Source organism: Manis pentadactyla, chromosome 2 (assembly GCF_030020395.1).
Source record: "Manis pentadactyla isolate mManPen7 chromosome 2, mManPen7.hap1, whole genome shotgun sequence".
NCBI lineage: Eukaryota > Metazoa > Chordata > Mammalia > Pholidota > Manidae > Manis > Manis pentadactyla.
Window position 1 is genome coordinate 5,891,629 of NC_080020.1, and position 26,204 is coordinate 5,917,832.

The 26,204-nt window shown below is 45.7% G+C and overlaps 1 protein-coding gene across 1 annotated transcript in view; it reads right to left on the reverse strand.

The window, feature by feature from the left end:
• Positions 1 to 665: 665 nt before the first annotated feature.
• The window catches only part of KL (klotho), a 72,522-nt gene continuing 46,983 nt past the window's right edge, over positions 666 to 26,204 (reverse strand). The window contains exon 6 of the mRNA XM_036904758.2: positions 666 to 947. Within this exon, the coding sequence (XP_036760653.2) occupies positions 666 to 947 (282 nt within the window). The remainder of the gene's footprint in view (positions 948 to 26,204) is intronic.

The following is a 26,204-nucleotide window of genomic DNA, read 5'->3' on the forward strand; positions in this document are numbered from 1 at the left end:
CTGCTGGAGCCACCCCAGGGGGAACACGGGCCAGAACGGAGGTGCTCTTCTAAAACTGCCCGGAACATGACATTCCGCTCCCAAGAAACTTGAAAGTGGCAAAAGAGAGCAAATTCCTTCTCAGTTGTCCCCAGTTTACAGTGATGCCAGTATGAACCCATTCAAAGCGTAAGAACTGGCTCAGTGGAGACATCAAACCAGGGACGCAGGGTTTCAAACAAATGCAACAGCTGTTTGGCTGTGTTGCGCACTTTTCAGAGGGCTGTGTGGCTGTCCTGATCCTCCCTGCACATCTCAAAACTCATACTTAACAGACCTCCACTCCCCTATAGTCCCAAGCACTCGATCATGCTTCAGAGCTCAGATCATTGCAAAGCAGGCAGCAAGCAGGGTCCTTTTGCATGGAATGAAGGCATTTGAAACAATTGTAAGCCCAGCAACAGCTGTCGCTTCGTGGAACTGAGGAAGAGCAAGAGGGGGGCAGCCTTTCTCTGAGAAGACAGAAGAACACTTTGTAACTTTTGTCAGGGATTTGAGAGCATAAAACAAACAGCTCTTCATGTTCCCACGTTCCAGTGTCAAGACATCATGAGGAGATTGGAAATACATTGCTCAAGGTAACAGCATAAGGAATGCAAACCAGGAAGGCAAGCTCTTAGCAGCTCTCACTCCCGGGACAGGGGTAAGGCCGCTAGACTGTGGCAAAGGAATCGAGGCCCGAAGAGGGACCCAGGGCTGCAGAGTACCTGCGCCTGCTGGGCAACGGAGAACCCCACCAGGCGGCCAGGGCAGCTCACCAGAGCTGCTCCGCATGGAACCGTGAAGGCTGAGGAGGAGGACGCACAGGGAGCCGGAATGTCAGACGGCCGTGTGAGCACCGGGGGAACCTTCTGACGCCCTGTAGGCTGCGTGCTCTCCACCGCTCCACCTAGATCATCACCGGCCACCTGTGAAATAAGCTCCCTGTTAAGGAACAAGTGAGAACTCAGCAGCGGCGGCCACACACGCTCAGGTCTTCCGTGTACCAAGGGATTTTCATACACACTCACCTCTGCATGCATTTACATGTATGATTTATATCCTAATCTTCCCAATGAAACAGCTACTGTTATTTCTACTTCTTAGAAGAGTAAGTTGAGGCACGGAAAGGACAAGTGGCTTTCCCGAAATCACCCAAGCAGCGCGGCAATGCAGGCCATCTCCTCTTTGCTCCACCACCTCCTGCAATGAGAAGCCCGGGTCCTCTACGACCAGGTGATGAAATCAGCCCTTGGCTGGGTTGTCAGGAGGCTCTGCTGGCCGTGAGAAGGCCCAGGGCTGAGCCGATCTTCCAGAGTGACACTGTGAATCTAATTGCACGTGATCTCCTTAATGAAGAGGACGGGACCATGAGGCTGCACAGCGGACCTCTGGCGAGGCCAGGTTATAAAATGACAATGGGCTGCTTCCTCTCCTCCAGCCCCAGAACTCCTTGGCAGCCCTGCTCTGTCTGCCCAGCAGGGGGAGAGGCTAATGGTTTTCCCAGGCCCGTGACACCGGCCATGTGTGACCCCAGCACCACCAGGTGCGCACATGTGCTCGTTCCTCTGCACGTGCAGCTGGGCCAGGAAGAACAGCCTGTGTGCAGATGGATCCCCCACAGCTGCCCCTTGGCACGTTCATCCTAAGATTTAGATTCAGAGGCAAGTGGGAGCCCACGCCTTTTATGACAGTTCTCAGACATTTGCCCAGCCATTAATGAAGACGTCTTTTGAGTGCCTTCTGCCATTTTTTTCCCTGTGCACAGAGAGCCTTCAGAGCCTGGTGGGAAGGGTCAAGAAGTTCTCAAGATTTCAGTATTCCAGGGCCCTGGCAATAATAATATCAAATGGCATTATAATTATGCCATGTTTCCAGGAAACAGACCTAAAATATCGAAAAAAGACCGAAAATATGGGCACAGCCCCAAAGAGTAGTGTCCAGAGGTCTGAAGCCCAGAATGTACTGAGACTGTCCAAATGCAGGGAGTACAGCAAAAAGAATACAATACTAATAAAATGAAGACTTTAAAAGGCACACAGTGTAAAAGGAAAGAGAAGGAAAGGACAGGCTCCCACTTGACACGGATGATATAATGTCAACAGCAGACAAGAGAGAAGCAAAACATTTCCTTGCTTACAGCCTCCTCATCTTCCCAACCATAAACATCTCCGTCCCCAAAAATGCACGTGGTTTTAAAATAAGTCCATAAAGTACTTGATGTTCTTCCCTTCTCGAGGTAGAGCTTAATTCTCTCCTCGACTGCACTCCGTATGTAGTGACTTGCCTCTAAAACATAGAATGTGGTAGACATATGTGCAAATGTGTGATTCTAGGGGTAGGTTTTCATTTCTCTTGGATAGACACCTACAAGTTGGATTGCTGGACCATACAGTATATGTTTGTTTAACTTTTTAAGAAACTGGCAAACTGCTTTGCAAAGGGACTGCACCATTTGACCCTACCAACAGCAATGCACAAGGGTTCCAGTTTCTCCATGGCCTTGCCAACACTTGTTATTGTCCATCTTTTGGATTCTAGCCACCTTAGTGGGTGGGAAGTCATTCCGTTTTAAACGTTTGCTGTCTTAAACTTCAAATGATGTACAAGTCCCAAGTAATCAATCAACATGATAGAATTCAGTTAACTCAAGTTCTGGAGCTTCCTCTTTACAATCACTCTGCTATCATTGTTTATTTCAAAGCTACAGTTTGAACGATTACAGGGCTTGGAAGCAGAAACTGAACAATGCCCGAAACAAGACAGAACAATTCTAAACTGCTGCTCTTGCTCTTGAAGAGGGCATATTTCTGCACTTGCTCCCTGGACGCTTGTTGGAAACCTGCCTGGGCTGTGCTTTATGCTTACCTGTGCCTTCTCTTCCTTTCCCAGATCCCAAACTCTGAGCAAGTAACAGAAATGTGCTAAATGAACACACCTTCAAACACCTTCAACGGGACCTCGTGATCAACAGGAGGGGAACAAGAGAAAACAAAGTCAAACTCATGCCTTCCCAGCCGAAGATGCAGGCCAGCGCTGGGGGATGAAGGGATCTATAGAGGAGAACCCCTCTAACTTAGGCATGCAAGGGAGGTTACCTTTGAGGGGCACACCCTGGGGGCCAAGCATAAGAAGACAGTCACCTTAAAGCAACAAAAGGTCCCCCAGCTCAGAATGATTGGAAGCTGATTCCACGGAATGAGGAAGAATGTTCTGCCCAGGTGTGCGGTTGTCAGTCTTGGAAACACAAGAAGAGAAATCTGAGAGATGAACCCTGGGAGTGAATGAGGTCAGTGGGCTGCAGAGTCTGGCTTCTCAGTCAATAGTCTCCTCTGGGGGGACAGAAGCCACAAGCGTCCCCCTCCCTGTCTCACTTGATTCCGCTGTGCTTGCTAAGCAACCTCCTGAGTCTAATTTTGCTCCTGCTCAGTCAGGCTCATGGGGAGCTAACGCCCGTGCGGGGCTGAGAGCTGACTGGTCCTCAGAGAAGAGCCGCGGATCCGGGTCAGAGAGGAGGAGCTGGGCAGAGGGATGAGTGAGAACCCTCAGAGGGGGCTTCTGGGACACAGACAGCGTCATTCCATTCCCCATCCTTCCAGCCTGTGCCTCCCTGAGCCACTGAGCCAAACCCCCTGAGCGGGCTGCTTAGGCCTTAGCAGGGCACAAACAGCCACAGAGATTACTATTTCCAGCCATAGTGGACATTTGCACGACTGGACGTCCTCAAAACCAAGAGTGCGTAAATTGAGGTAGAATCCTCAAGAATGGACGTCTGTGGGCTCCAGAGGATGAAACACCGCATCCCCTTTGTAAGCACAGCCTCAAAATCCAGCTGTTCTCAAAGAACGGGTGCTCGGAGCATCAGTATGCAAATTAAAATTATGGTAGTCATTCCTCTTATCAGTATTGGAACATCTCTGAATTTAGATTAAGGAAGGGGTTATGCAAAGTGGCAAAATGCAGCAAGGAGTCTTTGTCATTATTGTTTAATGTAGCCCTTCTCCCAGAAAGTACTCCCCCTGTAATTGCCCGGTGGCCCTACAGTGACAGAACAGTTCTGAGCAGTGTGTCAACTGTAGTTTCTGAGAAACCTGAAACTTCCTAAAGCCTGTATCTTTCTTGTAAGGAACAGCTATGAAAAGTCTGTTCTTAAATATTCTATCTTGAACATCCACCCTTCCTCTACCTTTGAACCTCCAAACCTCACATTTATGCGAGGACCAAAGGAATTTAATGAATTCTGTTTCTAACACAAAAAAACAGTTCCTCTCGGGGCACCCAGACTCCTCCGCCAGGGGCAGGCAGGGCGGGACTGTCAAATAGCATCTGCAGAGGAAGAGGACGCGGCGCTCCCTGGGAGGACAAGGAAAGGAGCCCCAAGCCAGGGTGGCCTGGATCTGCCCGGTCCATCTAGCTTTGAGAGCACTGAGTTTCCGTTCCAAGATTTAAATCAAGCCTCACCAAAAAAGTACAGTTGCTTTAGACATTCATGACCATAACAGTGGGTTTCAACCAGCTACATGATCTACCAATAGCAGAGATGGAGGGTCTTCACAGAGACCCTAAGACAAAAGAAACCAAAGAGAGGGTGGCTCTGGAGATGAAGAAGTACCCCAGGAGGAAGGCAGAGATCAGGGGTGGGAGGGGGAAGGTGTCGGAGGCAGACCCAGGACATCAGCACCACCACCCCCTGCAGCCACTCTTCATTCCCCAAGTGAGTAGGTGGCCTTGAAGATTTGGTTTCCTGGTTTTATGGGCTTTCCCAGTGTCAAGAGGTCTCGTGCAAAGCTTTTTACGGGTAGGGATTCCTGCTTCTCTTCCTTGTATGCTGCAACTCCAGGAATGAAGAGAAACCTAACTATTCAGAAGTTCACTTGTACAGATTTTGTTTGTTTAATTAATTAATTTTTTAAAAATACAGAGCTGGTCCAACAATGGGCAGGTACATTAAACTGGGAAGCATGGAAAAATGGCTGTGCAGTGTTCTTTCTTTTTCTGCGGCATGAACACAACCTGACAAATGGAGGGATAAGGGCACATGGAATGTGGTGTTTATTTAATAGGCTGCAAGGATGGAAAAGAACTCCCCCCGGTCTTCTGAGCAGAACATAATTGCAGACAGAATCGTAGCTGCAGGAACACTAAGGTGAAAAGTCAGGCCTTATGAAAAAGGGACTGAAAGCTCGCCGGCTTTTATTATTCCATGAAGAGAACATAAATGGGACTCATGCTGGTCTTTTCAATAGTTGAGATCCCTCCCTCCCCCCTTCATTTATTCCTTCCTTCCTTCCTAAACCAGTACCTAGTGTTGTAAACAAATACACACATTCAGAAACATATATATAAAATGACATACTTTCTGTCATTGTTTATCTTATTTACAGAAATGCAGTGTTACACCTTTCTGCAGCTAGATTCTCTCACTCAATAATACTTCATAGACATCCCAACCAAGTCAATTGATTTTGCTGTAATTCATCGTTTTGAGTGTCTGCATAATTTAAAATTTTTTTATTTTGAAGATTGATTCAACCTTTCCTCTACTCATGGGGATTCACCTTCTTTCAGAACTTTAACTGTATGAATAATGCTGTTGTAAACATCATGGTACATATATTCTTATGAAATTATCTTAGGTTTCTATCTCTTTGGAATAACTTCCCAGGAATGAGACTGGTGGATCAAAATGTATGTGAATTTTTATTTTTAGAACATATTGCCATACTGCAACTTAAAAATGGCCGTACCACTCAGCCATAAGAAGAAAACAAATCCTACCATTTACAACAACACGGATGGAGCTGGAGGGTATTATGCTCAGTGAAATAAGCCAGGCAGAGAAAGACAAGTACCGAATGATTTCACTCATGTGTGGAGTATAACAACAAAGGAAAACTGAAGGAACAAAACAGCAGCACAATCACAGAACCCAAGAATGGACTAACAGTTACCAAAGGGAAAGGGACTGGGGAGAATGGGTGGGAAGGGAGGGATAAAGGGGAAAATGGGGCATTATGATTAGCAGAGACAATGTATGTGGGCGGGGGCACAGGGAGGGCTGTACAACACAGAGAAGACAAATAGTGATTCTGTAGCATGTTACTACGCTGATGGACAGTGACTGTAATGGGGTATGTGGGGGGGAGTTGATAATAGGGGGAGTCTAGTAACCATAATGTTTTTCAAGTAATTGTACATTAATGATATCAAAATAAAAATTTTTTTAAATGGCCATAACAATTCATATTTCATTTGCAAATTATGACAGTACCTTTTCCTCTGCTTCCTTTCCTCTAAAGAAAGGGATAGTGTTATCATTCTATTATGTTTTTGTTAAATACATGGTTATCAAGGGATATGATTGCACATTGTTACTTTAATTTGCATTTGCTTGATTACTGATAATTTTGAGTACTCACGTTTATGGCCATTCTACCCACTTTTGGAAAAATTATCCATGCGTATCTATTTTTTGTTATTTGTTGCCCATTAGTCAGAACTTATGGTCTTTTAAAGATATTAGCTTTTTATCTTTCACATGTGATGCAGATCTATTTTAACTCTTAACTTCTCACTGGTCTTGCTTAAATCTATAGCTTTCAATTTCTCGTCTTGGTTAAGAACAGTCTCCACTAACACTAAATTGTATGGCTAGGCTCCCAGATTTTCTTCTATTTTAAATGTAAACTAAGTGGTTTATTTCTAAATTTAAGCAATTCTTTCATTCATCTGCTCATTGATTTATTTTTGGATTTAATTCTTTATGTTGAAGTCATCAGTTATCTGGTATTTATTTATATAAATGCTAGGAGAGAAGTGTACATTTCTATTTTCTTCCAGATGGATGTCAGTCAAGCCAGCACCTTCCTTCGCACAGTGAACTGAAATATCAACTTCATAATAAATTAAAATAGCATTTATTTTGGAATCTATAGGTTTTCCATTCAATTCCAATGCCCTATATATTGATTAGAGCAGCTTTTAGTATTTTAATATCTGTACTCACTAGTTGTTTTACAATAAAATTTACTGCTGTGCTTTCAAGCCTTTTCTCCTCCTTCACCCCCAACTTCTAGATTTCTCTGTCCAGTACCTTGAGTTTCAGACTATTATTAGAATGGCCCTCACACGGTTCTATTCTGAGACTTCTGCAGGGTCGTTAGCCTGCGTGCCTGGTCTGCTGTGGCCCATGTGGGCTGGACGGCATGCACGTTGCTGGCCGTTGCTTCTTTTCCTCTCCAAGCTCTCCTCTCGTTGCTGGAGGTGCTGCCAGCAGGAGGAGGTGTGTTTGGTACGCTGTGGCTGTCTGCTGGTGCAGCCCTCCCTCCAGGAGTATCTGCTGGCATCCCGGAGGCAGGACAGCTACCCTCCCTGGAGCACAGCACAGTCTCCCTTTGCTCCATCCTGGAAGGGAATCACGTCCTGAGCGGGAAGGGGTCCGGGGCTGCATCCTCTCCTCTCAACAGTCAGATGCTGCATCTGAAACGTGGAATGGCTGCCGGATTCTTTAACCAACTGGTTATTTCTGTCTTTGAATTTGTCATGGGCTCTTTTCATTCGTGGAGTTTGGGAATTTTCCAGACTCACTTCAGAGGCGTTTATTCTCATCCCTTCTGCATAGTACTTGGTGCATAGACTGAATTTGCTCCTTCAGGTCTTTCTTCATCTCAGGGATTGTTTTCTTCTTTTATTACTTTAGCCACTGCCTTTTCCCATCTGTTCCTTTTCTCCTTTCTGAATCTTCTTTCTGTCACATATTAGTTCTCCCAGATAGAGCCTCCAAAGTATTTTTTCTCAGGATTGTCCTCTTGTATTTTTGCTCTTTGCATTCAGATATTACTTCCAGTTGAACTTCCAGGCCACTATGTAGCATCATTAGTTCAAAAGTCATGCAGAAAGTCTTTAAAAAATATAATCGAGTACTCTTACGTATTTCTATATTTTGGTTCAAGTTTTATTCCTTTCATGTAAGGGCTTGTTCTATGTGTTCTGCCTGTTTTTCTCGCTCAGGCTCCTGGGTCCCCTCTGAACACGGGGGCCTGGGCACAGCTGTTGGAGTTGCTCCAGTACCGCCACCGAACGGCGGTCCTCGCAGTGTGGTCTGCAGAGCCCTGGAGGGCCCGGACTCTTCCCCGGGGATCTCCGAGATCAAAACCCTTTCATAACAACCCCACATGACATCTGCCTTTTCCCCTGTGTGACAGTCGCCCTGATGCCACAGAAACAATGTAAGAGAAACTGCTGCTTCATTCGCATGAATCAGAACAAGGTCACCAAAATGCATCAGCTGTCACTGTCCCCTTCACTGTCACGTACAAGAAAATGAAGAACTAAAGACGAGTTCATAAAGGTCCCGTTGCAATAAAAGGCAGAGCCGGGCCCACAGCCAGATCCCCTGCCCAGCATCACAGGCTCCGGGCCCCTCTGCAATCCCGCTGATAAACCAGCTCTACTTCTGGACAGAAGGAGAGGCTGGAACTAAAAATAGACATAAAACATACAGTGCTTTTTACAAGAGTAGTGACTAAGGGGAAATAAAAAAGAAAGAATACATTTTCCTCAGGTTTTCTTCAAGCTTAAGGTCATCCAACATCTAAAGTGCTCCTTGGGCGACTGGGAAGAGGGCACGAGGCCTGGCCGGGCCCCACACCGGAAGGTAGTGCGGATGGTCCTGACATGACTCGGCCCAGCGGGAGCTGGTCATTTCCTCTGCTCCAGGCTGTACGCTCATCAGGATGAAAAGAAAACTTGGGGACCGCTGGCGGAGAATCTTGTCCTCTCGGTCTCTTCTGTAACATCATTTCCTTCTTCTGGGAGCAGGACTGCACACCTGACTGGAAGGGCCCAACGCCGAAGGAAAATGAAGGCCCGTTACATCAAAAGCAGGAAGAAGTGTTATTCAGGGTACTAAAATATCAAAACTTCTCCTTTAAAAATATTTCGTTACTTACAGAACGGTCGTAGGAGTAATTGTGACACATGAGTAACAACATAAAGTTGCAAATTTAAGAAACAATGTTTTGGTGTCACTTTCCATAATGTGATGACACTACTTTATTATTGCAGTATCTTGAAGGAGCACATGATTTTTATGGCTTTTCTGCAAATTTATTAGATTTTCAAAATTATAGTTTGAGCAGCTTTATTTCTAATAGATACAATTTCATGCAATATTGGTCACTCTTGCAAATGCAAGATTACAATTTTTGATAACTTTTAATTTTGAGAAGGATCTTTCTGAATATACAACCGTGACCGACATTATTAAGAGTATTTTATAGGCTCTGACAACATTGTTGGGATCATCCCAATATTACATCGGGATAAATTTCTGATATGTTGTATCAAAATAGAAATCTTGTTACATCTAAAACTGATGATTGTGGCAGAATAATTTTCTAAAAGATTTAGCTCTCTGCACAAATGCATTTCACAGAAGGCTGAAGTTAACCTTAAATGTAAATGTACACAATGTTATTTGAATGTATCTGATATTTCTTCTGACTCGTGTAACTGGAGCTGCCCCTTCTGCGGTGGCCACTGTCACTGCGATCTCTCTGGACCCAGATTCTGTCCTGGCCACCACCCCACCCTCAGGACCCTGACCTCCCTTGGGGCGTGTGCAGGACGTCTGGTAGAGCTCCATGCTATGTGCTCCCACGAGACCACAACCATCCATGTGTGTGGGCTGCCCGGCATTGCTCCACGAACCCATGTGCATACTACATCGGCCCGTCAGCGCCGTCACAAAGCACGAGTTCAAAGATAAAGTTACGTGAATTTTAAGGTGGTCACAAAATAGTAAACCAACCTCAGGGCCCTTCTCAACCCCAGGTTCTGTGTGACATGCCACCCTGCCTGGGAGCCCAGGCACATTGCAACAGTAATTTCTGTTTTTCCACCCACTAGTGATTTGGGTTGGAGTGTTGAAGGCACTTCTTACTGCCAATCTAGTTAAAGTAATTTGTCTTATCAATCTGCCACTTGCAATCTCTCCTCTGGAGGCTTTACGCAGCTCTCGGAGCTACCAATTGTCTCTCTTCTCCTTATAAATCAGTTGGCTACCTTTTCTAGGAAACCAATGTGAACTTACCTTTAAATAGTCAGTAATGACTTAAATTAGTTGCTATATCTTTCCGAGCCCCTAATCTTCCCAGGACCGATTAGCTCAGGCATAGAGAAGCTCTGGATTCATCCACCACCTAAAACATTATGGGACATAAATTCAGTCCATAGCATAATTCAGAGTGAAAGTTCCGGAGCAATCCTGCTCAAACCCTATGTTACCTCTGCTTCCGTGCTGTGAGCCTTTAGCATGTTATTAACTGCTCAGTTTCTCATCTGTAAAATGGGGATAGTAACACACCTTTAAAGGTAGGACTTGACAAATGTTTTATTATTATTATTATTAAATTCAAGGTAAATAGGGTTCAGTCTCTTAGCTTACAGCAGTGATGTTCCTAAGAAGACAAAATGCTAGTTTTGACTAACAGTATTTTGTATAAAACATAGAGCATGTTCACTACAGCTGTCTGAAGGAGTCTACGCAGGGGCAGAAACACAAGGGCTGTTGCAGGGTCAGCTGAGGGTGTGGGAGTGTGTATGAGTGTGAGAGTGTGTGAAGAAAATGCTCTGGTCTGCCTATGACCAACCCTGTCCTTACTTGAAAGTAGGCCTTGTATGTCTGTGTAAACAACCAACACATATGCAGGGTTTTCAGTTGATTTCTGGGGAGGCTCCCTCCTGTTTACACGGCTGCTGTCAGGAGAGCTTTAAAGGGACAGCACAGCTAAGTAGCAGGGACCACAGCACCTCTGCTCGCCCACACAAGACAAAGAACAGGCAGTTTTTGAAGGTGATGTTTTTTCAACTGGGGCGAGGCTTTCAAGCCTACCTTATATCTGGTTGTGAAATTGAAGCACAGGCCGAGAGCATGGTCTGGTGAAAAGGAATATTCCAGATTTAAAAAGAAATTCACTTTTAGGTTTCTTCAGCTTTGCTAGTATGGACTAAAAGGTTCATCAGGATTCATTCATCATCCCTATATACCAGTAGATAGGCACCACATATAAAATTAATTTCTTCCCTGATAGACTTTATAAACTCTAAGCGTGACCTGTTGCAAGGAAATCACATCATCAAAAAATGATGAAATCAGAACATTACATTAAATTCCCTCATGAGTTTTGTGTTACAGACTATCTGCAGGGGCCTCTGCTGCTAGATGAGGTGACTCTGGACATGTCACCAAACCTGCGTCCTCCCTTTGCCCATCTCCACCCGCCCGCCCCGCCAGGACCAGGGTCAGCTGTCCAAGGCTGCGCCCCATGGTGCTTGATTCACGTTTTGCTGTCTTTACTGCCAGCCGTCTTAGCTGAGATCTGATGAGAGAACCTGAGCAAGGAAAAGAGGAGCCACTTCGAGATTTTACAACAGAGGGAATGTCATGCAGAGAACTGGTTACAGGGGCCATGGAAGAGCCGAGAAGCCGACGGGGGATGGTGAGAAATCTCGGAGGAGCAACAGCAGGAAGCCACTAGGTCCCTGAAGCTACAGGATAGAAGAGGAGGTGTTCCCAGACCCCAGGGAGAGGCTGACTCTGGAGCAATAAATGAGATGCAGGGCAACATTCCAAGCCCATTAAGCCAGAATCCCTGCAAATGGGACCAGGCAACAGTGGGTTTTTTTTACAACTCCCCAGGTGGTTCCAGTGCGCAACCAGGCTTGAGAACCACTGCTTTAAAGCATCTAGTCACAATGTGCATTCCAACTATTGCATCTGCCCGGACTGGGCAGATGTGGGGAGAAGAGATATTGACACACCATTGCTCAAGGTCCAGAAGGAGAAACCAAAGGTACCAGTAGATCAGTCAGCCAACGTGCTCTAAGCTACCTTGGACGGAATATTTGTGAACTGGATTTGATTGACAGAACTCGCCTTATAGGTAACTTTAGTAATTACTCTATAAAATATACTAAAGAGCTTAATGTCTATTGAAAGAAACTGATTAAATATCACACTGTATGCTAATTACAGTAAACCATTATCAAGCACAACTGATGCGCAAGGTATTTCAAATATACGTAAATTAACTAGAATAGAATATCCTGCTTAATAACTCTATTAATTTGCACATATTAAGCATGTGTTAATTATTTGTTGAATGAACTAATCATCAAAGGCAGATTAATGTTCAGTTTGATATTATTGTGATTTTTGTATTATAATTCTTTTAAAATGGATAATCCACGATGATACATATAATGAGTCTATTAACTAGAAACAAACATCTTAATATGATCTTCTTTTAAATGACTGAGAAGGTAGTTTCAGATTTTGTATAGCCCTGGGGTAATCACTATGAATACCAATTATCATCATAAATATTATTGTAAAAGAGAAGTCTGACTGGCAAAACTCCAGGTATTAAAAGTCAACTGAGCCTCAGCAAGTGGCAAAACAGTTCAGTCCTTTTAAAGAGCCACCTGTATTAAGTTTGTACCCCCTTTTCATTAAGCATCTATTCATACAATAAATGTATATTAAGCAATTAATATGCATCTTAGGGAATAACAAGACCAAGAAGATGAAATACCTGCCTTAGAGCACTTTAGAGTCTAATGCAAGAGATGAGACAATCACACAGGTCCCAAAAGGAGGTAAAAGGTAACTGCCCGCAAGTTAGAGAGACAGACAGACAGAGGGAGTCATGTCTTACCCAGGCAGAGACTCCCGAGTGGAAACCACCTCCGGACCCAGTGCCAGAGCAGGAAAACCTGAACTGTGATGCGTGAATTGCCATAGGCTCGGTGTGGACAACTCTGAGTTAAAAACTCCAAGGAGACCCACTCAAACTAAGCCAGAGCCTTCTGTTCTTAACAAGGCCTGCCCTCGGGGAAACTCGTTAACTAGAGCCTAACCTGCTGGGATTTTATCAGAGCCTTGGGGAAGGGCAATACTCAACTCCAGGCCCCTCTAGTTTTACTGTCGTCCGGGGTGTGGTGGGGAGGCAGTGGGGGGAGGGCAGGGAATGGAGACACACTTGTGAAGCTCACAGTCCAGAGGGAGAAGCTCCCTAAGTGGCTAAGCCCTAATCACAGGCTCTCAAATGCTTCCCCTCCTCAACAACTCCCCCCACATCACTAAAGGCCTATTTATAACAGTTCCTTTTGCCTGGCTCATCCTGTTGGGCCAAGAAAAATTAAAATTACAAGGCATACCAAAAGGCAAAAAGCAGTTTGAAGAGACAGAGCTAACATCAGAATCAGACATGGCAGGAATTTGGGGATTATCAGACTGGGAACGTACAACAACCATGATTACAGGGCTGAGGACTCTAATAGGTCATCTTGCCAGTGGGTTTCAGCCCCGGGCAAGTTTGCTATGGATGCAGTGTGACCAGAGAAATTGACAGCAAAATGTTCTTGGGGTGAAAGGGTTATACCCAACTTAATTTCCAGGTGGCAGGTCAGTCACTAGAATCCCATTCACTCAGAGTGAGTCTGTATGCAGCAAGCTTGTCTCTCCCCTTGCCTCTGGGCTCCTCTGGCTGCACAGCCATCCTCTGGGCCTCTGTCCTCAGTGCTGCCATCACTCCAGCCTCTGCTCTGCTCTCCTGCAGCCTTGCAGCCCTGCCACAGTGTCACGCCCAGAGCACAGGGTGGAGCTCTTTTTATAGAGTCAACAGCCATGTATTGCCCACAGGTGTGCAGTGAGCTAGCCAACCAGGGCCAGGAGAGAATCCTGGCCACAGGAACTCTCACTTTATTCACATGGATAAATTAGACAGCATGCAAGAACAGGTGGGCAGTGTAAGTAGAGATGGAAATTCCAAGAAAGAACCAAAAAGAAATGCTTTTAAATGGGCTTATAAGTAGACTGGACATGGCTGAGGAAATATCTCATTAGAAACCTCCAAAACTGAAAATCAAAAAAGAACAAAGACTGGGGAATAAAAAACAAAAACCAGAGCAGACTGTCCAAGGATGGTGGAGCAATTACAGAAGGTACAGCATATGCACGATGGGAACACCAGAAGGAGAAGAGAGGAGGGAAACGAAGAAACATTTGAAACAATGATGACTGAGGATTGTCCCAAATTAATGTCAGACACCAAACCAGATCCAGGAAGTTCAGAAAACACCAAGCAAGGTAAATGCAAAAAAAAAAACCCAAAAAACTAGGCAAAAGAAGTCTTACCTTCACAGGAGCAAAAATAAGAATTATATCCTTCTTCTACCCAGAAACCATGCAACTGAGAAAAGAATGGAGTGAAAAGTGTTAAAAGAAAAAAAAATCACCAACCTAGAATTCTGTAACCTGCTAAATTATCCTTCAAAAGTGTAGGATAAACAAAGACTTTCTCAGGCAAATAAAAATTGAGGGAATGTTCCCAAACCTGCCTTGCAAGAAATATTCAAATGAGTTCTTCATAGAGAAGGAAAATAATATAGCTCAGAAACTCAGACAATGAGAAGAACATCAGAGAAGGAATAAGTGAAGCAATAAATCTTTTGTCTTTCTTGTTCTTAATTGTTCTAATGATAACAGTTTGTTCAAAGTAGTAACAGCAACAATGTATTATATGTGCTTATGTACATATATTATGTATATGTGTGTATATGATTATGCATGCTTATATATAAGCAAAATTAATGACAGCCAAGGGATGGAAGGAAGGATGTATGATTGTTATTGTAAGGTACTCACACTACCCAGGAAGTGGTATAATGTCATTTCAAAGTAAACTTGGATTAACTGTAAAGGTATATTGCAAACTCTAGGGCAACCACTAAAAAAAAATGTAAGGACTAAAAAAGGAGTATAACTGATATGCTAAGAAAGGAGAGAAATGGAATCAAATAAACTGCTCAATTAAAACCATGAAAGGCATAAACCAGTGGTAAAAAAATAGAAATGAAGAATAAGGGCAACAAACAATAAAAAGCAACAAATGTGGGAGGTATTAATCCAACCACATCATTACATCACTTTGAATGCCAAAGGTCTAAATGCACCAATTAAAAGACAAGAGATTGTCAAGGTGGACCAAAAGCCAAGATCCAACTACCAGTTGTCTAAAAGAAACCCATTTTGAGTATAAATACAGAGAGAGATTAAGAGTAAATGATGGGGGAAAACACAGCACACTAACCCTATCCAAAAGAAGGCAGCAGAGCTTAGCTCATCTTAGGATTGTTCTTTCTGCACTCACTGTAACGCCTCACAGTTTTCATCTCTACTGCCTCTCTTGCCTCCGCCACTGAGCCCACACCCCCAGTCCCTCAGATCACCCTCTGCCCTTCCGGCTTCTTCACAAACGCCCTCCCCAGCACCCTGGACCAACACCCGGGACATCATCACCTCACACAGCGCTGCTTCTCCTCCAGCACAGCCCTCGTGACGCACACCACTACGCTCCTGCTCTAAGCTACTGAATTCTTCACATTTCCATTCCCTGGCTCAGTCCCCTTTGTCCTCTCATCTTCCACATCTTCTTGCATCCACCAAATCCGTCCTTGGCTACACTCTTCACATAACCCCGAGTTTCTCAATGAACACACTGTCACAATCACACAGGAGAGCCCCCGTGCCAAACCCCAGGTGCCCCAAGGGCACCTGAGAAAGTGGGGCCTGTGAGGCAAAGGCCTGGTCATCTGCATTTAGAAAGTGCACCTACGGGCCCCAGATCCACAGGCCCTGTCCCCCCCACTGCCACCCCATGCTGCAAGCCCTCCCTGGCTCCCTGGTTCCCCTCACCTCCCTCTTTCCTCTCCAGGGGGACCACTGCAGCCAGTGCCCAGCACTGGGGAAAACCCTGCAGTTCTAGCACTGCCTGTCAGATGGATAAGGACCCACTGTGGTTTCTTTGATGGGTTATTAGATCCATGATGGGCACGGACAGAATAAGGACATTTTAGAATGGTACCAATTTAGAATAAACTCTTGTTCATTTTTCATCTGTTGTCTTTTACTAATGGAATATTTTCACCTGACAACCAATCTTTCTCTAATTATATCTCCGTTTTGCTTCCCTGTGGCTTACCATTACTGCCCCTGTTCATCGAGATGGTGTATTTTGAAGCCTTTGGGTCATTTACCAAAGACTCATTTAAAGTGAAAAAAAACTATAAAATCTTCATATTTTAAATGCAACAGCATGGCCTTGAAACACCATAGAACTTGCAGTCTAATAATCTGGAGCTAAATTAGCCAAAGCTTTAATTCATATGCATTTGGAGATCAAAACAGGCTGAAATGTCTTAGGCAACCTCATGTGTAAGGCCAGACATAGTCAGACAACAATGGCTCCAATATTGAAAGGAAAACAGATTTTACAAACTAATCAATTGGGATTTAAAAGAGAAAAACATCCAGCCTATGCCAGCATTTTATTAAGGAGCAATGTTTCAATTGCAAATAATTTATATAAAGTAAATAAGCTCATTAAAAGTCAATTCATTTTACCATAAAATAAGCATATTGAAAGATTATGACCAAAATTAGAAACTCTATGAAAGATTTTTGAATCACATAAAAATTCAGTTAATGGGCCTTCAATTATTTACCAACTAAATAACACAAATTTCAGTGTTTTGTCTGTGTCATTAGATTGTTTCAAAAGAACAGATGGTGCAACATACTGATATAGAAACATCTTCTGCCAATTATCCTCAAGATTCAATAAATCCATCATTTAAAAAATTTGGATCCAAGAAAATAATCTAGTATTAAGTAACTGTGAAGATTGATTTTTTTGTTAGTTAGTTTTACCAAGGGCATTCTATGAAGATGTATATTCAAGTCACAATAAAATAACTGAGGGGCTTCACAGTGAATAGTCCCTGGTTTTATGTGACTAAACTCTCAATATCTGATTAACAAAAATTCACATGCGCATTAAGAATAAATGGAATTAGTCTAGAAAAAAGAATATCTAGGGTAAGGTGCTTTATTTATGGAATACTGAGTCTGTTCAGCACTGGCTGTACATCACTCCCAATTCAAAGATGAGGAAATTGAGGCTTGGCAACATTGGAACATGGGCCTTGCTCTTTCCTCTATGTCTTTCTGACTCGATTAATATGTAGGTTGAAATTATTTTCTTCTCTAACCTGTTGAGTCAAAGAAAGGGCTGGTATATCAGTCACCACTGTCTTCTGGGGTGTAGCAATTATGTCAAGAAATGGGATTTCACCATACTTCAGGCATCCCGTCACAGTCATTAGCAGCATTTGCACCTTTTACTCAAGGTTCTTTGTGGTCTTTCTTGACCTTTTCCTCCTTGATGTTAAGCAATGGGTATTTACCACAAATGTATAAAACAAATGTCCCAGGAAATGCACTGTGAAACACCAAACTCCATCCAACAAGATTCAGTGGTTAGCAAAATGGGAAAAAATAATGGGTCTGAGAGAAAAGCTACATGTCCTAAGAAATTCTTAAGTATTTGAAGATGATGTAAAGGGATTCCTTCTAGAAGATGAGTTCCCTATTCATATTTGCAGATAAAGAACTTAACCCAGAACTTAATCCTTGCAAACAGAAGGATTACTGATCTGCTGAAGGAAGGACAGTGTGAAAAATGAAGAAACAAAGTTAGTAATTGGCCTAATGTGATGACTTGGGAGAGCAGTAAATTTACTGCCTTGCTACCTAGAAAGACAGGCTATCAAAGGTCATCACATGCAAGCATATCATTCCCTTCTCTAAATACATAGAATTGAAATGAATGACATCTAACATATAACAGTTTCTGATTCTTGACAGTCCCTATCAAATCAGTCTCTGGACTGATGATGTCAGTAAGGTAATTCTGTTGTTCATCTCTTCAATGATTCATTCCCACATTTATGCAACTAATCAACATTTAGTGAACAATATTTTGTATCAGACACTGGGCGACATACTGAAAAACAAAACAGAACAGACATGGCCCTCTAGAACCCAGGCCTTCTTGTCACGGTTGGTCCACGTCATCTAAATTAACATTTTCCTTTCCAGGCAGAAGTTTGAGTAGCATTGTTCAACATTAAATATTAAATAGAGATGCGAGGGAACAACATAACTGCTCTCTTAATGCAGCAAGAAGCAATTTGAATTGTAGACGATATAAAAAGAAAAGAAGTTTAATTCCACCTCTGAATTACTACAATATTCACAAACAGGTTGCAGAAGACTTCCTTCCACATAGATGTTTTTAAAATATTTGTTTTAACCAACAGTTTAGTCTAATTGTAAATTTATATGTCAATTATTTCTATGGACTATAGAGTTTAGAAGATTCTTTTAAAAAGTTTATTCTTCTAATTGGTTAAAAATGTTGGACATCTGAATTGTGCTGTTAAGTAAGTTAGTAGACCAAGTCTTTCTTTACAGAGCTGCTGTCTGGTTCAGTAGCCATGAAGGACTTACAGTTCAGCCGGTCCAAACCTGAGCTCAAGATGTGGGGCGCCTGTATACAGCACACACCAGGTTCTAAGACTTAGTACAAAAAAATAAATAAAAATCTTTACCATTTTTATATTGATTACATGGTTGAAATGATAATATTTTGGATATGTTGGGAAAAATGAAAGTATTAAGCTTCATTTCTTCTGTGCCTTTTAATTTTTTTAGTGTGACTCTCCGAAAAGTTGAAATACGCAGCTCGCATTCTCTCTCTGTTGCACGGCACTGTTATAAATAACAGAAAGGAACGGTTCTTTCAAGGCATTAGTAGATTCTAATTACTGTCTGTGGAGGACAAAACTAAAATGAAAACTGTCCTTAACGAAGCTGAAAAACCAGCCTTCCAAACCAAGGCAAAATGAAGCCGGCATACCTGATTGGAAGGAAGGAACCGCGCAAGTAAGGGTACAGATGTGGCAGGAATTAGACAAGAGGCTGCAGGGAAACCACACAACTCACCACATAAGGCCCCTGCAGCGCTGGCTCCACGACTTAGCAAGAGCTGTGGGAGTTCCAGGGAAATGCTCTCTGTTTTTTTTTTTTTTTTAATGTGAACTGGTGAAAAACCAAGGATTCTTGAGTGTAAAACAGGGAGCCGCGTGGAGCTCAGCAGAGTCAGCTGAGCAATGCGCAGACTCTGCCCACAGGGCCCAGAAGTCCTGCCTCTCCGCCCCACCCCACTCTGGCCCCGCCCTCCGTGGCCCCGCCCTCCGTGGCCCCGCCCCCCAATTCCCTCTGGCCCCGCCCTCCCGCTGCCCAGGTTCCTGCCCTGCTGAGAGGTTCTCCCTCTCCGAGCCTGCGGTGACCACCGACTTCCTCGTACAGCCTATGGGGTCTCAAAGTGAGCATGTTGCTCTCATGGTAACTTGGACGATTCTGAGATGTCATTTCTCTCTGGACCTCGTAATCTCTTTTTTGTCCCTTCCAGCCCTTCCTCTACTTTGCTGTCTCCTTGTCTGAAATTCTCCCTCAACTCAGCCCTGGGGACATCCCGGGCCCCCTCCACCGCTACCGGCTTCTGCCTTGCAGTTTCCTCCTCTGAAGCAGACCTTTCTTCGCTGCTCTGATCATATTCTCTGTGGTTTAGTCAACTCAAAAAACAAAACCTTTTTTAAAAGAAATTTATCTAGCAACCAGTCTTATGATTATGAAAGAAGGTGAAGTTGCAGGCAAATTTATTAACAATACTTTATCAAGGGACCGAACTGTCTCCACACAAGGACATTAAAGTTAATATTGTAGCAAGAAAATAATTTTTAAACATTCATTATTTAACAGTAATTAACAATAAGAGACTAGTCTGATGAATACTTAAATAAGTTGTGATAAATTCATGGAGTGGAATTACTCTACAACTATCATTGATAAGGAAAATATTCAACACAGCCGTCAAGGTCAGCAAACCGCTTTTCCCTGCAGTTGGCAAAGCACCCCCAGCTCCCGCCTCCCCTCCTCCGGGCTCCTCTGTTGCCCTGCGCGTGCCGAAATGCCACACAGAGAAATAAGATAAATTGCTCCCCTTGCTGTGCTCAGGGCTCAGACCTTGGGACATGACCCCCCTCTGAGCCCGCCGGCGTGAAATAAAATCTCAACCCTCCTAGACCTCCGAGTGCTGCTTGGTTCTTCCATCAGTGATCCAGTCCAGGTTTCCCAGTATTTTCTGTAACATCTGGTTCCCTGACCAGGAAACCCAACCACACTGGCCCATTGTTTCCACGGGTTTGGGGCAACAGTGGGGCGGAGATGGAACAGGAGAAGGTGCGCCCTGCCTGATCCCTCCGCAGTCTCCCACCGCGCCCCGGCAGGTGAGGACCTAGTTCCGACGTCAAATCCGGTAAGATCCTGGGGCCCCCAACCCAGCCAGTCCCACCCATTGGGGTGGAAGGGGAGCCTGATCATTTCCCGGAGACTTCTTAGAAGTCTCACAGGTAGACATTCCCTGGGGAGGGAGAGCATGTTTAAACTCTGGTCTGAGTGTGTGAGTGAGTGTGCAGAGCTGCTGAAGCCATTCAGTCTGCACTGAATCTGTGATTCCACGGCCTGCGCTACGGAATCTGTGTGGACCCTCATCCGCATTCACGGTCAGCCACCATGACATATCAGTGATTCAGCTTCGGCTGACGTGGCCCGGGACTTACACAAGTGCACCTCAGTCAAAGCTGACCAAAGTCTCCGCGAGGAGTGCGAACGGATGGGCATCCGACTGGTCTCCTCTCTAGAGGAGGCACCCCTCCCTTGTCTGTCGTCACAGCACCATCCATGGACATGTCAGGGGTCAGCGCACAGCAAACCCACAGTTCTCAACACCATGATCAAAAATTTCAGGAATGAATTTTCAGAAAACTATAGAGGAAAATTAACTCCTGGCAGGTTGAAAACCTTGTGTGCATCCGTATAGCCCACCTTTAGTGCAGGGTGACCTCCAGAAAGAACCCCAGATGTCCCAACAATCAGCCAAGTCTGAGGGGTCATCACTAGAGATCCAGGTCAGCCTAAGCGGTTCCCATACATTAACTCCTGGTTAGGAGCTGCCCAGACCCTTCCTCCTTGGGTGTGATTCACTTGCAACGGGCAGGGACAGGGTAGGGTCTTAGTCGCCTCAACAAAGCAGCCCACAGGAATCAACAGAAGCCTGAACCTCTGCAAATTCTTTCAGGTAATCCAGAGGAAGAGCTAATACTGCCCCCACCTTACATGCGCCCCCAAGACCGTCAGCACCCAGCCCCCAGTCCGGGACACCCTGCCGCCATCAGCCTCTCCGCCAACTCCAGAACCAGTGGACCCACTCTCCCCCAGACAAGCAGCCAGACTGCACCCTCGGCCGGGAGCAGGCACCCTTCCGGTGCCAGTGCAAGAGATGTGGGAGCCTGGAAGGTGTAATGAACATGGGACCATCCAGCCCGGCTGGTCCATGCTTTACTACCAACCCTTCTCCACGACTGACCTCCTCAATTAAAAACACAACACCCCATCGGAAAAGCCACAAGCCCTGGTTAATCTCATGAAATCCCTCTTCCAAACCCATCGGCCGACCTGGAAAGACTGCCAACAGCTTCTCTGCACCCTGTTCAGAGGAGGCAGCCAGGGTCCTTGATTGGGGTGCATGGGCTGAAATCACTGTCCCCAAGGAGGGCCCCGAGTGAGGCTTCACCACCCGAGGAACAGCACCAGATCTGCCGGTATCTGGACGCCCTCCTCCAGGGCACCAAAGCCAGGTCCAAAAAGCCTATGAACATGACCAAAGTATCTTCAGTCACTCAGCAACTAGGAGAGTCTCCCGGGGACTATGATGGACTGTGTGAAGCTTATCGCATCTAACCCCCCTCAATCCTGAGTCCCCAGGGAGCCCACACATGGTCAGCACCTCAGTCGTAGCTCAAGCCGCCCCAGACATCAGAGGAAGGCTCCAAAAACTGGAAGGCTTTGCCGGGATAAATATCACTCAACTGATTAAAATTGCCAACAAAGTATATCTAAACAGGGAAGTTCGGGCCAACAGAGAGGCTGAAAGAAAAATGAATGAAAAGGACAGCCTCCTGGCAGCTGCCCTAAAAGAAAGAGATGACCAAAGGCAGAGAAAAGCCGGCTGCCAAAAGGGGGAAGCCTGGGACGCCCCCAGCCAGGGACCAGGGTGCTCACTATGAGGAGAAGGGGCATTGGAAGAATGAATGCTCCAACCGAGGAAAAGCCCCGAAGCCCGGTCGCTGCCGGGAGGAGCCTCACGGAGAAAGGCTCACTGGCCTGGCAGGGACAGTGTCAGACTGACAGGGACCGGGCTCTCTCACGCTCGGTCCCCATGAGCCCACGGTCAGAATGAAAGTGGGGGGACAACAGATGACTTTTATGGTTGACACAGGGGCAGAACACTCTGTGGTCAACCTCCCTGTAGCCCCCTTCAGTAAAAAGACTTCAGCTATTCTCGGAGCCACCGGGACATAGCAGTCCAGCAACACTCTGCCAAGCCCGCCAGTGTGAGCTTGGAGGCCCCAAGGTCCGACATGAATTTCTCTCCCTGCCCGAGTGCCCCGGTCCCCTCCTCGGCCAAGACATACTCTCAAAGCTCGGAGCCCAAATAACTTTTGAACCAACTGGACGCACCAGCCTCTACCTACACCCGGGCCGAGAAGAGCCGGGGTCCCTCGTGCTGGCAATAACCACCCCCAGGGAAGAGGACTGGAGGCTGTTCTGTGCCCAGACCCCCTCAAGCAGCCACCTGAATGCAGGGCTGCTTCCCCTCAGTATGGGCTGAAGACAACCCACCTGGACTGGCCCATACCCGAGCCCCTGTCATTGTAGAACTGGCTCCAGGGGCCCAGCCACACAGACAGTGGCAGTGCCCCCATCACAAGAGGCGAGGGCAGGCATCCAGGAACACGTGACCAGACTCAGAGAGGCAGGCATGCTAACCGAGTGTCAGTCGCCCTGGAACACCCTGCTTCTGCCAGTCAGGAGGCCAGGAGGAGGGCACCGGCCTGTTCTAGACCTGCGAGCCATTAACAGAGTGACCTTTCTTTATACCCGGTGGTCCCACATCTGTATACCCTCCTCAGCCAGATCCCGGGGTCTGCCAAATGGTTCACTTGCCTAGACTTAAAAGACGCCTTTTCTGCCTCTGGCTGGCCCCTCAAAGCCAGCTTTTGTTTGCCTTTGAATGGACTGAACCGGATACAGGGCGGCAGATACAAGTAACATGGACATGGCTTCCCCAAGGGTTCAAGAACTCACCACTCTCTTTGGAGAGGCATTGGCCACAGACCTCACCAGCTTTCCAAGTGGAGCCATGTGCTGTGCCCTCCTGCAGTACATAGATGACCTCCTCCTTGCCAGTGACACCCAGGAAAATTGTGCAAAAGGCACAAGGGCCCTCCTGCAACTCCTGTCAGACTCAGGATACTGAGCCTCATAAAAAAAAGGCACAAATCTGCCAGCAGCAAGTCCGGTACTTGAGCATCCTCCTCACTGAGAGAGAAAGGGCACTAGGGCCGGAGAAGAAAAAGGTCATTAGCTCCTTACCCCAGCCCCAGATGAAGAAAAGCATACAAAAGTTCCTGGGGGCCGCTGGGTTCTGCAAAATCTGGATTCCCAGATTCTCAGCAATAGCAAAACCCCTCCACAGCCTCCTGGGAGGGCCAAGACGGAGAGCCCCCTGTCTGGACAGAAGAGGCCAGAGCCATCTTCCTGGAAATAAAGGCTTCTTCAGAACAGGCACCAGCCCTAGGCCTGCCAGATACAAAAAGAAGCCTTCAATCTCTTCATACATGAAAAGAAAGTAGCCCTCGAAGTTCTCACATAAACTGTTAGGCTCTGGCAGTGGCCGGTTGCAAACCTGTCAAAAGAAAACTAAACCCGATTGGGTCAGGATGGCCACCCTGCCTCAGGACACTGGCAGCCACAGTTCTATTCATTTAAAAAGCAGATAAACTTACCCTGGGACAAAAAATAAATGTCAAAGTCCCCCATACCGTTGTGTCCCTCTTAAACACACAGGGACACCGATTCCTCTCCAATTCTCGGCTGGCACAATACTAAAACCTCTCAAGGCTATTTGGCTCCCAAAAAGTAGCAATTCTGCCTTGTAAAGAACACCAAAAGGAAACAACCCTATAACACAGCAGAACCACCTGCAGATAAGGCAGCTAAAACAGTGGCCAATAAAAAACAGATGAAGCTCCTTCCGTCAGCACAGCCCAAATGCCCCCAGTGGAGGCCCCTCTACCCATGTTCATTGAAACAGAGAAGGACTGGGCCATGGCTGAAGGAGCCACCCTAAATTTAAAAAATTAAAAGAAAATGATTGCTGCCTGACAGACACATCTTTCTCCCAACTGCAACCAGAGGCATCTAGTCAGCAAATACCATCAGCTCACCCACCTAAGAAAAACTGCACTAGACGCCCTCGTCAAAAAGCAATCCTACATTGGCCAGTTGCCAGCATTATTAAGCCGAGCAATAAGTGAGCAGTGCATGACTCGGGCCAGAAATAATGCTCAATCTGCACCACAACCCCCACCAGGTGTCCAAAGAACAGGAGTTGCCCCTTTTGAAAACCTTGAGACAGACTTCACAGATGTCCAGCCAAGCAGAGGACTCAAATACCTTCTAGAAATAGCACGTACATACTCTGGGGGGGTCAAAGCCTTCCCAACCAGGACAAAACAAAGCCAGGAGATAGCCAAAGTCCTCCAGAGAAAAATTGTGCCCAAGATTGGCCTACCGTCTACAATTCACAGTAACAATGAACCTGCCTTTGTAGCAGATGCAATACAGATTTTAACTAAATCTCTCAACATTACCTGGAAAACCCACACTGCCTACAGGCCACAAAGTTCAAGGAAAGTAGAGCGAATGAATGGCACCCTCAAAGGAACCCTAGCTTAATTTTGCCAAGAAACTGGCCTCCCGTGGCCAGACCTACTGCCCCTGGCTCTCCTGCACGCTCACTGCACACCTGGGACTCAGTTGTGCATTAGTGTATGGACACCCTCCCCCGTGTCTAGGAAGCCTCCCAGGGAACCTACACCAGATAGGAAATAAGGGAGAAAGAGAACAGCTCCAAGCCTTAAGAGCCACCTTAAATAAGCTGCAGCAATAGACCACAGAAAGAGCCCTGACCCCAGTACGTTCCTTCCAGGCTGGGGACTCAGTCTGGGTCAGAAATTGAAAGAGACCCCCTCAAATCTCAGAGGACTGGCCCCCACATTGTTGTTCTAACTACTCGTACTGCCCTCAAAGTTACAGGCATCACTCCGTGGGTCCATCATTCCAGAGTGAGAAGGGCCCATACTCCAGACAAAGAAGCACATCAGTGGGAGGCCCAGCCAGACCTCCAGATCCTCTCCGCCTCCGCATCTGACTATTATGCTCTGACTACACCTGCGCGCCGTGGATCCTGGCCCTCGCGGGAGTCAATCTCTCATCCTGGGCATTAAACTCTCTGCTGCTGCGCCCTCTGACTAAACTATTCCTCAAAAAGTTCCCTTTCTATTGTTGATTAAGTAATCGTTAAGCTGTTTTGCTGTGCTTACCTGTCTCTCCCAGCTGAACTCAAGTCTCAGCCTGCATTTCCAAAGCACCTCCATTATAATGTCTGACTGTACAAAAGTTATAAAGTGCATGGTCATCACGCAAGGGAGCTGTTCGCCCTGGCCCTCCACCCTTAGCACTGGTCCTCTCACACTCAAATGAGCCAGCCTGAGTGTAATGCTCAGCTGCATAAAAATAAATTAGGACTGAGAAAAACTAGGTATTTTTTGTTAAGCACAGACTTATCAAGAGTCTGAAGGACTTGTTTCAACCTGTACACTCAAGGCCCATACAGCCAAATGCATAAAAACATAATCATTTGTGTTCTTCACAAAGTACTCAGGACTTTAACGAAAAAGTCACAAGGAAAAAATCCTAGTTCAAAGCAATTAAAAGTATAAATACAAGCCATTATAATCCTATCATAAACCAAAAAGATGATGCCCCCTAAAACGAAGTGTTTAAAGGGGCATCAGAGGGGCGAATGATCAAGGGATATATTCAACACAGCCATCGAGGTCAGCAAAACACTTTTTCCCTCCAGTTGGCAAAGCCCTCCCGGCTCCCCCCTCCCCTCCTCCAGGCTCCTCTGTTGCTCTGCACATGCCGAAATGCTACATATCAAAATAATATAAATTGCTCCCCTTGCTGTGTCAGACCTTGGGAGATGACTCCCCTCTGAGCCTGCTGGTGTAAAATAGAAACCTCAACA